The sequence below is a fragment of the Babylonia areolata genome, chromosome 16 (assembly GCF_041734735.1).
Source record: "Babylonia areolata isolate BAREFJ2019XMU chromosome 16, ASM4173473v1, whole genome shotgun sequence".
In the NCBI taxonomy this organism is placed as follows: domain Eukaryota; kingdom Metazoa; phylum Mollusca; class Gastropoda; order Neogastropoda; family Buccinidae; genus Babylonia; species Babylonia areolata.
The window spans coordinates 20,875,407-20,890,299 of NC_134891.1; the positions used below are offsets into that span (position 1 = coordinate 20,875,407).

A 14,893-nucleotide genomic window follows, 5' to 3' on the forward strand; every position below is an offset into this window, starting at 1 on the left:
CATGCCATCTTCCGTCGTTTGACAGTCGCCAGCAGTGGTTCTTGGGGCCCAACAAGGTTGCTGACCAGGTTCCGCACATAGTCATTGGTCTTGTGCTCCTTGTAGGAGATGTGTAGTAGTCTCCTCAAGCACTTGGTTTCGAATGCTTGGATTCTTCTTTCTGTTTCTGCCATCAGTGTCCATGTCTCACATCCATATAAGAGGATGGAGACCAACAATGTCACCAAACAAGCAAAACACACACAAACACAAAGTTGTGCTTTCTTCCCAGCATGAAATAAACTGTATAAACCAAACACTGACATATACATATGCGACAGCATGCGTGGATGTGAAGATGCCTAGAGGAAACACCTCCGCCTAGGAAATGAAAGAATCTGAGCATGCTGGTTTGAATCACAGCTCAGCTGCCGATATTTTCTCCCCCTCCACTAGACCTTGAGTGGTGGTCTGGATGCTAGTCATTCGGATGAGACGATAAACCGAGAACCCATGTGCAGCATGCACTTAGCGCACGTAAAAGAACCCACAGCGAAAAAAGGGTTGCTCCTGGTAAAAATTCTGTAGAAAAATCCACTTTGATAGGAAAAACAAATAAAAAAACAACAACCCTGCATGCAGAAAAAAAAAAAAAAAAAAAAGGAGAAAAAAAAAAAGGTGGTGCTCTCAGTGTAGCAACACGCTCTCCCTGGGGACAGCAGCATGAATTTCACACAGAGAATTCTGTTGTGACACAAAAAGAGAGATACAAATATATGTGAATGGAAGTTACCCGCAGTGCAGATCTGCCCCTCCAAGGTCTTCTGCGGACACTTCCTCCCCAGTGGCAGCTTTGACCTGCGTGACAACAACACAACATTCCCTTCATACGTGTCAAGGGATGGGCATATGAATGGTTCTGGAGAGAGAGAGAGAGAGAGAGAGAGAGAGAGAGAGAGAGAGAGAGAGTGTGTATGTGTGTGTGTGTTTATGTGTGTGAGTGTGAGTGTGTTTATGTTTGTGTGTATCAGGGGAGTGTATAATGTATGTGTGTGTGAGACTGTGTGTGTGTGTGTGTGTGTGTGTGTGTGTGTGTGTGACTGTGACTGTGTGTGTGAGCGCGCGCATGTGTGCGTGAGTGAGAGAGAGAGAGAGAGAGAGGGAGAGAGAGAGAGAGAGAGAGAGAGAGAGAGAGAGAGAGAGAGAGAGAGAGTGTGTGTGTGTGTGTGTGTGTGTGTGTGCATGTGTGTGAGGGAGTGGACGGTACTAGTCTCTGAGTTTATTTCTCTGTGCCTCTTATTCATCCGTCCTGTGGGTAGCAATAGCAGTGATGGTTTGAATTATGCCCACTTGTCCTGTGAAGAGTAGCCGTACTTATTTTTTGTTCGTGGGTAAAGGCAGTGTTGTTTGAATTCAAAGCATTCCACACGCAGCAATGCCATGAACTAAGCGTCCACTAAATAACAAATTATGAGTTGTGCCATTCACATGAAGACTTAAAACACACACACACAAAAAAAACTATCAATCAAGGCTACGGTTGCAAAAAAAAAAAAAAAAAAAAAAAAAAAAAAAAAACGCTGAACACACAATCCTACCTGCAAACAAAATACAATGTCATCTAAAATTAACAGAAGGATGCCCCCCCCCCCCTCATCACCCCCCCCCCAATCCCTCCCACACACATACACTCAAACACACACACTCATGCATACACACACCCTCACACACACTAATGAACAAACACACACACACACATACACACACACTCAAACACACACATGCACACACTCAAACAAACACACATACACACACACTCAAAACACTCAACACACACATGTACACACTCAAACAAACACATACATATACACATACACAAGCAAACACTCAAACACACACACACATACACACGCAAACACTCAAACACACGCACACACACACACACAAACTCAAACAAAACACACATACAAACTCAAACACACACACACACATCACACACAAAACCCCACATACCAGTGGAGGACCTGCCAGAAAGATGGTGCCCTGCTTTTTGACGATGATGCTCTCATCGGCCATGGCAGGAATGTATGCCCCTCCTGCTGTGCAACTTCCTAAAACCACCGCTACCTGTCACACACACACACACACACACACACAAACACACACACGCGCGCGCGCACACACGCACACAAACACACACTGTCTAATATCACTAAACAGTGAAAAGACTAAACTAAACTAAACACACACAAAACCAATATTTATCCAACACACACACACACACATACACAAAAAGGAGTAACAGTATTCATCACACATATAGGAAGAATTATACACACACACACACACACTACACACACACAAAAACCACCAAAATTCAACACAAATGCCCCCCAAAATCATATTTATCATACACACACAAAATGCAAACACACACACTTACACACACATAAAATGACACACACAAATTATCACACAAAAAACAATATCACATACATGAAAAAAAAAAACCACAACAAAATTCATCATGCACACAAAAAGAAACAATAACACACACACACACAAAAACACACACACACAATATTCATCACAGACAAAAAAATAACAATATTTATCACACGTACGCATACAGAAAACAATATTTATAACATTCATGTCTGACAAGCTCTTGTTTGACAATTTTGTGACATGTTATTCAGCACCAAACATTATCAATCACACATGTGTAACTTTTCAAATTCTTGTTGAACAATTTATAACACATTTTTCAGCATGAAAACATCATCAATCATACACATACAGACAACAGAACTTCAAATTGTTGCTGAACATTTCTTCGCCAGCAAAAGGCCCACAACATGGTTCCTTTTTTTTTTGTTTTCTTTTCTTCACAACATTGTTCATATTTCAGTCTGAGTTTCTGAAAGAAGAATTATTGTGGATAAACAAACGAATGAATTGTACCCTCCAAGTATGTTAAACAATCCAAAGGAATTACACACATTGCACCCCCACATACACATGCCCACCCATACACCCCACTCACATGCCTGTACACGCATACGCACACACTTGCATGCACACATTCTAACAAGCACACAATCATGTACAAATCATAAAATAATATATCCACTCTACACCCAAAGAAATGTCTTTCCTTATTTTTTATTAAAATTTTTAAATATTTTTTTTATAGTTTTCAGAAACGAAGAATGAAATCTCACCTGCGGAATCCCCAGGGAAGACATGTTGGCCTGGTTGAAAAAGATACGACCAAAGTGGTCTCTGTCAGGGAACACGTCCGCCTGTCGGGGCAGGTTAGCTCCCCCTGAATCCACTGCACAGCAAGAGTTTCACTTTCAAGTTTCTTAACCTCTAGACTGTGCTGCTGACGTACGGCGTACGTCATGCATTGTCGCCCACTAATGCTGTGTTGACGTGTGCCAAACATCATAATACAACGTTCTTACTTTTAAGCATCGCATTGCAGAAAATACAGTCTGCGAACCATCAGATTAGCTCCCTTGAGAGCTCTTTCTCTCCTGAGTACCATAAGCTAAAAAAAAATTCAGGTCATTATCATATTTATAGCGAAAGTTTTGCAAAACTGTATGCAAGCACAAGTTGTAAACAGCAAAGCCATGGCTGCTCGCAGACAAACCCCAACACTTGAACAAGTATAGGACATAATAATAATAATGGAAAAACTGAAGACAAGGAACAGGCAGAGAAGGAAGGCTATTTTGGGAAGAGGTGGGCTTAAAGGCCAGACTTGAAAGAGCTGAGAGTGGAGACTTGACGAAGTGAAAGAGGAAGTTCATTCCAATTGCAAGGTCCAGAGACAGAGAAAGAACAGCGGCCAACAGTTGAGTGTTTGAATCTGTGTGTGCGTAAACAGAGAGGATCCGAAGCTGATTGTAGTGAGCGAGATGGAGTGTAGAGGTGAAGGCAGCCACAGAGATAGCAAGGGGCTGATTTGTGAATACATTTACAACATGGAGTGCTGATCTTGTATTTATTCTGTGTGAGACAGGGAGCCAGTGGAGATGTTGCAAAAGAGGAGTGATGTGCTCAGATCTTTTCTTTCTGAGGACGAGTCGGGCAGCAGAGTTTTGTATGTGCTGAAGGGACTGCATGGATGAAGCAGGCAAACCAGACAATAGAGAGTTACAGTAGTCAAGGCCAGAGAGAATGAGAGAAACGACAAGTCTAGATGTTGCGTCAATGGACAGATATTTCCGGATGGAACTGATGCGCCGCAACTGGCAGCAGCACACACACACACACACACACATATTTGTTTGAAATGACAGAATCCCTGTTAAACAGTCCAATAGGAGTGTTTTAATGATGTGATCTACAGATCATTGTGTGTGTGTGTGTGTGTGTGTGTGTGTGTGGTGTTGTTGTTGCTCATGTTGTTAATTGCTGTCACACTCACTTTTATGGATTGTTGATCCCACTATTCTAGCTTATCCTTTCTCTGTATACTACCCTTTAATCCACCATCCCCACCTTACCCCCACTGTGTGTGTGTGTGTGTGTGTGTGTGTGTGTGTGTGTGTGTTGTTGTTGTTCATGTTGTTAATTGCTGTCACACTCACTTTTATGGATTGTTGATCCCACTATTCTAGCTTATCCTTTCTCTGTATAGTACCCTTTAATCCACCATCCCCACCTTATCCCCACTGTGTGTGTGTGTGTGTGTGTATGTTGTTGTTCATGTTGTTAATTGCTGTCACACTCACTTTTATGGATTGTTGATCCCACTATTCTAGCTTATCCTTTCTCTGTATACTACCCTTTAATCCACCATCCCCACCTTACCCCCACTTCCCAACACAAACACATACACAAACATGACACATCTAATATCACTTAAAGTGAAAAGACGTTATATTAATGAAAGAACACACACACACACACACACACACATAGTCCCAAAACAAGAGCAAAAATTTACCCAGGTAAATGCATGGCAGGTGATTCTCCTGTGCAATCTCCTGCGCTCGTATGTGTTTCTTCACAGTGATGGGGTAGTAGGAGCCGGCTTTGACTGTGGGGTCATTGGCCACAATCATACACTCCACTCTGGATGACAAGACACACCTCCAATTAACATCCTCTACCAGCAGAGAATAAACACATGTGCAAAACATGCACCCTTGCACATTCTGAAAATGTCGAGTGAAATTTTGAATGCACTCTGTCTCTCTCTCACACACACATGCATGTGCTCACTCACAGACACATTTTGTAAATCATGCTAAATTAAAAATCTAAGTATACACACACACACACACACAAACTTATGAACACACACATGCATCCGCACACACACACTCACACACCCCACACACAATGACTGTACAAGAAATCACACACACACACCAGGCAAGCTCCACCCCCTTCCCCCTCGTCCTCAACATCCTACCCTTACCTTCCTTACAAACACACATACACAGTAAGTACAAACAAACAAAACGACACGCTAAACCTGACCATGCAATTCATACCTCCTACCGACCCACCCCAACCAGCTCCTACCCGTGTCCACCTACCCGGACACCCGGCCGATGCCGGTGATGATGCCCCCTGCGGGTACCTCCTCCTTGCCGTACAGCTGGTACCCAGCCAGTTGACTGAGCTCCAGGAAGGGGGACCTGCCCACCCACAGGTCACTGTCACTTTCTTTTTCTTTTCAATAATAATGATAATAATAAAAGGACATTTGGTACGCCCAATCTCATGATACAAAAGCCCTGGGCATTTACTATGAAAAATACAATGATGTAAGCACACTAAAAACACACGAATACATCTGCACGCAAAAATCCTTCCACTCCAACTTCAACCCACACCTACTCCACACAAGATGGAGACACACACACACATACACACACACACGCGTGCACGTGCAAGCACATCTTGGCCTTTCAAGGCATTCAGACAAATCTGTGTATGCTACACCGCATCTTGGCAGATGACTGACCAGCAACATAACCCCATGCACTGCATGCATTATTTGTGTATCTATCACAATGGAGTTGTTCCTAAAGAATTTTACACAACACTTGCGTTGCCATGGGTTCTTTTTCAAAGCGCTGAGTGCATTGCTGCACATGGGACCTTGGTTTATAGGCTCATCCGAATGACCAGATGCTCAGTTTGATTTTCCAGTCAAATTTGGGAGATATGTCGAGACCTGGATTACAACCCATACTCTCATGGATACTGTGTATTGGCAGATAAGTGTCTTAACCATTCTACCACCTTCCTTCTCTCGCGCAGGCTAGTTGCCTTGTGCAAAAAGGCGCCTTGCATACCCATCATCATTACATTCTGCCGCTTTTATAAGTTTGTTATTCTAACTATGCTGTGTATATGTGCATTTTTTCTCAAGGCCTGACTAAGCGCGTTGGGTTACGCTGCTGGTCAGGCATCTGCTTGGCAGATGTGGTGTAGCGTATATGGATTTGACCGAATGCAGTGACGCCTCCTTGAGCTACTGATACTGATACTGTGTATATGTGTTTAGTTTTTTCATCATTTATTTTTCTTATTTTCCCTAGGCTTATCTGCATATTCTTTGTTGTATTTGTGTATTTGTATTTCTTTTTTAAAAATTTTTTTTTATCACAACAGATTTCTCTACAGTGCCACCCATTTTTTTTTGTGTATATTTTCCTGCGTGCAGTTTTATTTGTTTTTCCTATCGAGGGTCAGGGGTTGAGGGTGAAGGTCAGATTAAAATAGGGCACTGCGTGCTTATTCCTTTTCCCTTCATAAGAAAACCTTGATTTTTATTTCGGTTTCGAGACTTATTTTTAGTTCTGAGATTATTTTACTATTATAATACTCAATGGTCAAAATCATGTATAACTGCACTGTTCTGGTTGGGTTACGCTGCTGGTCAGGCATCAGCTTGGCAGATGTGGTGTAGCGTATATGGATTTGACGGAACGCAGTGACGCCTCCTTGAGCTACTACTACTGATACTGTTCTGTATAACTACATGTCAAGACAAATACAATGACAATCAAATCCGTCTTCATCATCTTCATTGTCATCAACTGCAGTAAAAACAGCAATTGCATCATCATCATCATTCATCATCATCATTATCAGTTAGCATTATCAGTGAGTACCAATTAGTATAACAGAAATATTAAAGCATATCAATCATTGCACTCATGCTCTGAGAAAATGACACACTGCACAGAATGTTAAAACACACACAAACAAGAGAGGCAAGGCCTTCAAGACTCACTTGTGATAAATTACGTCCCCTAGCATTAATTACAGAGTAATTTCCCTTTTTTACTATCTGCACCAAAACGTTTGCAAAATAAATAAAACTTCCATGCTTAGCAAAAGAAGTTCCTGTTTGAACAAAAAATGATAATAATGACTCCTCTAGTTGTTGTGTCAGAATAAGAGGTCAAAGTGCCAAGTTTAGAGAATACAAAAAATATAAATATAACAGTAAATGCAGTTTGCATATAACTAGGCTTCTTTTTTTATTTTTTTGTGCCCATCCCAGAGGTGCAATATTGTTTTAAACAAGATGACTGGAAAGAACTGAATTTTTCCTATTTTTATGCCAAATTTGGTGTCAGCTGACAAAGTATTTGTAGAGAAAATGTCAATGTTAAAGTTTACCACGGACACACAGACACACCGACACACACACACACACACAGACAACCGAACACCGGGTTAAAACATAGACTCACTTTGTTTACACAAGTGAGTCAAAAAACAACAACAAAACAACACACAAACAACTTAAGCATTCCTCATTTCTTCCAAGAGACTTCAAGACCCTTTTGTGTGTTGCTCACGGATATGTATGCTAGTTCTATCTGACTATGATCATCAGACCAGCAGTGGAGGCAGCTGCCTTCCTGACTATCTGGGCCAGAATTTGATTATGGTGGAGTGAGTCTCGTCCCAAGTTCTCACTCTCTCAGCCAAGACGGTTTAGGATAATCGGTGTTGGAGATAGTCCCCAAAGGACAACTTCTTCTCCTCTTCTTCTGCGTTCACTTGTATGCACATGAGTGGGCTTTTACGTGTATGACCGTTTTAACCCCACCATGTAGGCAGCCATATTCCATTTTCGGGGATGTGCATGCTGGGTATGTTCTTGTTTCCATAACCCACCGAACGCTGACATGGATTACAGGATCTTTAACGTGCGTATTTGATCTTCTGCTTGCATATACACATGAAGGGGGTTCAGGCACTAGCAGGTCTGCACATATGTTGACCTGGGAGATCGTAAAAATCTCCACCCTTTACCCACCAGGCGCCGTCACCGTGATTCGAAACCGGGACCCTCAGATTGACAGTCCAATGCTTTAACCACTCGGCTATTGCGCCCGTCCACCAAAGGACAACTAACCAACAAGGCTGCAGCACTATGAGCCAGTGCAATCTTGCCACCAAGTTTGAGTCATGGTCCTTTACAAAAGAGACTAAGCTGTGAATCATTTCTCATTTCCCATCGCAGTGGAGAAACCATTGATCACACAGCTGTAACTTTGCTGTTGACCCAACTGTAAGCTGATGTCAATCTGTGAAATGAGCCGAGTGTCGCTTCATGGAGGACTCACTGGGGATCCAACAAGGTGCTGATTCTGTCCCTGGGCAGCATCTTTTTCCTGGAGGTGTGGCGCTCTCGGGCTTTGACACCCCCACCTTTGCAAACACACACACACACAAAAACACATCACAACTGATCTCATGACTCAGTAATCATTTGGGACAATGATTATATATATATATATATATATTCATTCCCCTGTGTCAGCCTTCTCCCCAAGCCTTCCCCTGAAAAGAAACAAAGAAAAGGAAAGAAGAGAAAAGAAAAGAATAGAAAGAAAAGAAAAAGAAACTGTTGCAAAAAAACCCACCAAAAACCCAAACCAGAACACAGAAAAATAATCATCAAATAAAGACAACATATCAAATCACATCATTCACATACCTGTCACATATGTAAATATATACAGTTAGAATGTGTTCTCATACAAATGCACACACGTCCAGCGTATTTCTTTTTAATCTTTTCGCCATCTGAAATCACTTCCATGGATAGACATTGAATCAATGACCAGCTAACACACTGTGTCTTGATTATAACTTAACACTAGACAAAGACAAGAACATACATGCAAACAAAACAGCAATCAATAACATTATATCAAAACTGTAAATTCTAAATAATAAAAAAAAAAGCCCAAAAACAAACAAAACAAAAAAACAACAACAGCATGCAAAATGGAGCCAATCCATTAAAAAAAAAAAAAAAAAACAAAAAAAAAAATGAAGAAGAAGAAGAAGAAGAAGAAAAAAACAAGAGGCAAGGCCTTCAGGACTCACTTGTGATACACTGAAAAAAACACACACCCAAAACCCAAACTTTTTATATATTGTGTATAATTTCAAAATGTAATGTTTAAGATGAGAAAGATCAGTTTAAAGCGAATTAAGTCCCCTAGCATTGATTACAGAGTATTTTCCATTTTTTACTATCTGCACCAAAACGTTTGCAAAATAAATTAAACTTCCATGCTTAGCAAAAGAAGTTCCTGTTTGAACAAAAAATGATAATAATGACTGCTCTTGTTGTTGGGTCAGAATATCAGATCAAAGTGCCAAGTTTAGAGAATACAAAAAATATAAAAATAACAGTAAATGCAGTTTGCATATAATTAGGCTTCATTTTTTATTTTTTTGGTGCCCATCCCAGAGGTGCAATATTGTTTTAAACAAGTTGACTGGAAAGAACTGAATTTTTCCTATTTTTATGCCTAATTTGGTGTCAACTGACAAAGTATTTGCAGAGAAAATGTCAATGTTAAAGTTTACCACGGACACACAGACACACACACACAGACAACCGAACCGAAGGGTGTTGTGAACACTAACTCACTCTGATAAGAAGTGTCAATTTCTCTTGGGTATTGCCGTTACCTTCACTGTCATTTCCATGGATCACAATCCTTGAAGAATCAACTTTGGTCAGAAACGTCGACACTTCTTACCAAAGCGAGCCTTATTTCACAGTTCAAGGGTGTTTTTTTTTGTTTGTTTGTTTTATTCTTTTACTTTCAACCTTTTGTCAGTTTTATAGACTCAGCAGTCATCTTTTATTTGATCTCCTTACCTTCAAAGCGTGATCAGTCACTGGTCCAAACATTTGGAGATAAAAACTATTGTGTTAGTATTAATTTCCTGAAACATGAACTGTGTGTGCATCTCTACACAATGTTTGTCATATATCACCTTGCAGAATTCCTGAAACTGTTGTTCTCAGATCGGTGACCCGTTTCAGCATCCGCTCATAGTTTTCCTGAAAAAATGTCAGCAAAAACATCGTTGGTGTAATCAGATCAGATTTGAAAGTTTGAAATAAAGTAAAAATAAATGTCACCTTGTTAGTTTATGCAAAGAGCAGTAAGTAAGAAGGCAGGTAGCTAAGTAGGTAAGTATGTAAGTAGGCAGCTAGGTAGGTAGGTAGGTAGGTAGGTAAGTAAATAAGTTATAACAGTGCTCTGTGGATGTAAGCTATCTTATACCTGTTCATACTGCACAGTCCATAATTTCCATCCTCCTATCCAGATCAGAGAGAAAGGGATTATTCCATGACCCAGCACTCTTCTGAACCTCTTTGATGCTTTTTGTTCACAGTAAAGGGATCAAATAAATGTCCCACAAAAAAACAAACAAACAAACTTTGATGACATGGTCACAAGTGTTCATTCAATTAAGTAAGAATAATAAACGACAATCCTGCAAAAAAAACTTTGATGACATGGTCACAAGTGTTCATTCAATTAAGTAAGAATAATAAACGACATGGTGAGGTGTGAACAAAATACTTTTCATGGTTTCATAGCTATGCAGCAACTCTTGAGCCTAATTAAGCTGGACGCATTTAATATGCGGACACGCAGAAAAGAATGAATATAAACGTTTGTGTGCATGTGTGCAAGTGTTTGCATGCACATGCATTCAAACATAAGCGTGTATGTGTGTGTGCGTGTGTGTCTAGTTTGAGCATTAACATATACCCCCATGTGCACTAATACACATAAAAGATTAGGTGTTTACACAACTTAAAGTACATTTTGTGTCAGTCACTGATACTGACAACTCATGCTCAAAGTTTAAAATCATGTCATGGCCAATGCATGACAAAGCTATCCTGACTAAACTCTAAGAACCTTTTCATTATTTTTTTAATTTTAATTTTTTATTTTCTTTATATCTTATTTCATATGTGTGTGTGTGTGTGTGTGTGTGTGTGTGTGTGTGTGTGTGTGTGTGTGTGTGTGTGTGTGTGTGTGTGTGTGTGTGTGTGTGTGTGTGTGTGTGTGTGTGTGTGTGTGTGTGTCCATACATATGTGTGTGTGTGTGTGCGTCTGTGTGTGTGAAACGGAGAATGTGTGTGTGTGCATATGACTGCGCATTCTAAACAGTGCATGCTTACATGTGTGACTGTGAGTATGCATATTATATAGTGTGTATGTTGTTTTTCGATTTTATAATTTCTCCCTTTGAGTTAGAGTGATATTTGTGTGCTTAAGTGAGAAAGAGAAAGGAGAGAGAGAGAGAGAGAGAGAGAGAGAGAGAGAGAGAGAGAGAGAGAGAGAGAGAGAGAGAGAGAGAAAGTGTGTGCATGTGCGCACGCACATGCACCCATGAGTAAGCTGCCACTGATTGCGAACGTTCTGGGTCACACATAATTTCCCTGACATGATGATGTCACATGGGACGCACTACTGCTGTTACATTTCAGCTTTAACTAAATATTTATTTAACACATCATCTGTTGCTCAGCACTCTCTGGCTCCTCCATTATGACAGAACTTCAATCTGCAGGCTCCAGATTTGACAGCAATGGTGTCATTCGTGTCACTGTCACACATTAAATCCAGAATGATACCGTGACGATATGAATTTATATCGAATCTGGAATCAACCCATGTTTCGTCAACAGCCAAAGCTGGAAATAATACACCATCATGTGTGTCTGCATGTGTGCGTGCATGCGTGTGTGTATCTGTGTTCCAGCTGTGATTATGCCCCACCCACATCACATCCCACAAACATCCACCTATCTACATGTTATATACTCATTATTATATAATATACTCATATAATCCAAAGAAAAATCTTGTAACAGGTTCAGAAAAAAAAACAATTTAGATGAAATATCTATGTGATATCAATGGCATACACTGGCATTAGCTTTCCTGCATCAGTTTTGCTGAGGTAAGTGGTGTGAAACAGTCCACTCACAGAAGTTCTATTGTTCAGTTCTGAGTAAGGAAACTCTCTTCTACACATATGTACATCCACAATAAAAAAACCGGCACCAACACATACATTGTCCACAGCCCATTATGATGTTGAAAACTGTCCATATGTGCTAACTGCACAATACATACTTTGAAGTGAATGCAGGAGTAACAAAAACAAGTGACAGTTATTAATGAGTTAACTCTCTCCATACGAACGGCGAAAGAGACGATGTTAACAGCGTTTCACCCCAATTACCACCATCAAAATATTACAAGCGGAAGGCTCTTACACTGAAGGGGTGAAGGTTGACAAAGAATACCACAATTCTGACGACGGAAGCTAAAGGTTGGGTCATTGAGACACCCATTGGACATCTGAGGGGTCTGTGTAGAGGAGAAGAGAGGACTGGCCGTACTGAGTGAGTTAATCTGCTTTTGAGGTGTTTGGGAATAAAGAAACTGACAGTCTGTAAACTTTGCATTAGATAAACCCTGTGCTTGTTGTGGCAGTGGATAAACTTTTTGATGTCAGATAGCAAAAATAATGGCATGGCTGGTTGATTACTGGTTGAATACTGGTTGTATACTTCACTTTCCCACATCCTACCTTTGCTGTAAAGTATAATCAAGTTACAATACACATAATATATATCTAACACTTTCAGGCTTTAAAGTTTTGTTTGTTGTTTTTTTTCCAAAGAAAGTTAAACAATCATTAAAAAAAACAAAACAACCAACATGTCCTGGTTCAATTTGATGCATCATGTAAGACCCATGGACAAACAGATCAAGGCAGAGACAGTTTCAGTTTCAGTTTCAGTTGCTCAAGGAGGCGTCACTGCGTTTGGACAAACCATATATGCTACACCACATCTGCCAAGCAGATGCCTGACCAGCAGCGTAACCCAACGCGCTTAGTCAGGCCTTGAGAGAAAAAAACAAACAAACAAAAAAAAAACAAAAACAAAACAAAAACACACACACAAAAAAAGACACACAAAAAAAACAACAACAAAAAAACAACGGGGGAATAAATAATAGATAAGCTTACATAAATAAATAAATAAATGAATAATAATTTTAATATAGAAAAAGGTAGTAGTAATAATAATAGTAATACTAATAAAATGATTTTAAAAAAAAAGACAACAAAAAAAAAAAAGACAACAATGGTGATAAATAAGCGAATAAATGTAAAACATGAAGACACACATTCACATACACACCCACACATGCACAACAGAAATGCACCAAACATGCAGTTTCACAGATATGAAAGCACAGTCAAATACATATAAACGTACATGAGCTCCAACACACACACACACACACACATTACCTTGCACCTCCTCTACAAATATTGAGATAAGCTCAAACACAGACAAGAGGCAGAGATAAAGAGTAAAGGACAGAAAGACAACCAACACAAAACACACAGACCAGAAACAGTGACAAAGACAGTTATGGCAGAAAGACTTGTAACCAAAAGTTTTTTTTATAAAAGACAGGGGGGGAAGCGATAGGCAGGCAAAAAGACATGATGACAGCATTTGTTTCTCCTAATTCTCCCATTCACTGAAGCATATATACACAGACTTCTTTTTTGAAACCACACAGCCTGTGAGTGTGACATACCCCAACACCATCCACATAAATCTCCCCCTTCCCATCCTTTTTCACTATCCCCTTCTGGCACCAATTCAAATGGATTTAATTTAATTTTGACTTTTAATTTCTGCTCTCAATATTTTCACTCACGCACCAGCTGTCTGATCAGTACATCAGAGCATTTTGATTACCTCCACATGCTGTGCATCAGCTGTGGCTTGGTTGTCTGCTCTTGATCATAAACTCTGGTAAAATTAATTAAAGTGTCAGGTCCAACACTGTTAACCTTGTTGTCTGCTCTTGTTCACATTGCTATACTCTGGTAAATTGGTGTCACGTACAACACTGAGTGTAACAACTAACATTGTTGTCTGTTTTTGTTCGTACAGTTTCAGTTTCAGTTTCAGTAGCTCAAGGAGGCGTCACTGCATTCGGACAAATCCATATACGCTACACCACATCTGCCAAGCAGATGCCTGACCAGCAGCGTAACCCAACGCGCTTAGTCAGGCCTTGAGAAAAAAAAAAAAGAAAAAAAAAAGGTGAATAAATAATAGATGAGCTTACATAAATAAATAAATAATAATTATAATATATATATATATATATATATATAAAGGTAGTAGTAAGAATAATAATAAAAAAAAATAATAATAAAAAAACTAAGCAACTAACTAACTAAATAAATAAGACAACAATGATGATAAATAAGCAAATAAATTTGTTTGTACACTCTGGTAGATTAAAGTGTGAGGTCCAACATTGACTGTGACCTTGTTGGCTGCTCTTGTTCATTCACTCTGGTAAATTTATGTGTCAGGTGAAAAACTGGCTGTAACTTTGTAGTCTGCTCTTGTTCATTCACTCTGGTAAATTACAGTGTTAGCCTGTACAACGTTGTGTACTCATATACTGCCTGCTCTGACTTGTTCAGTCTAATTGATTAACGAGTCAAGTAGGACACTTGACCATGTAGTCATACACTGTGCAAC

General features: G+C 39.8%; 1 protein-coding gene across 1 annotated transcript in view; it reads right to left on the reverse strand.

Moving 5' to 3' along the window:
• LOC143291005 (methylcrotonoyl-CoA carboxylase beta chain, mitochondrial-like) overlaps window positions 1-14,893 on the reverse strand; it is a 40,448-nt gene that overhangs the window by 24,091 nt on the left and 1,464 nt on the right. Inside the window, exons 2-8 of the mRNA XM_076600593.1 lie at window positions 10,273-10,339; window positions 8,598-8,682; window positions 5,541-5,642; window positions 4,943-5,070; window positions 3,204-3,316; window positions 1,993-2,106; window positions 773-837 (exon numbers count right to left, since the gene is read on the reverse strand). Coding sequence (XP_076456708.1) covers window positions 773-837; window positions 1,993-2,106; window positions 3,204-3,316; window positions 4,943-5,070; window positions 5,541-5,642; window positions 8,598-8,682; window positions 10,273-10,339 — 674 coding nt within the window. The remainder of the gene's footprint in view (window positions 1-772; window positions 838-1,992; window positions 2,107-3,203; window positions 3,317-4,942; window positions 5,071-5,540; window positions 5,643-8,597; window positions 8,683-10,272; window positions 10,340-14,893) is intronic.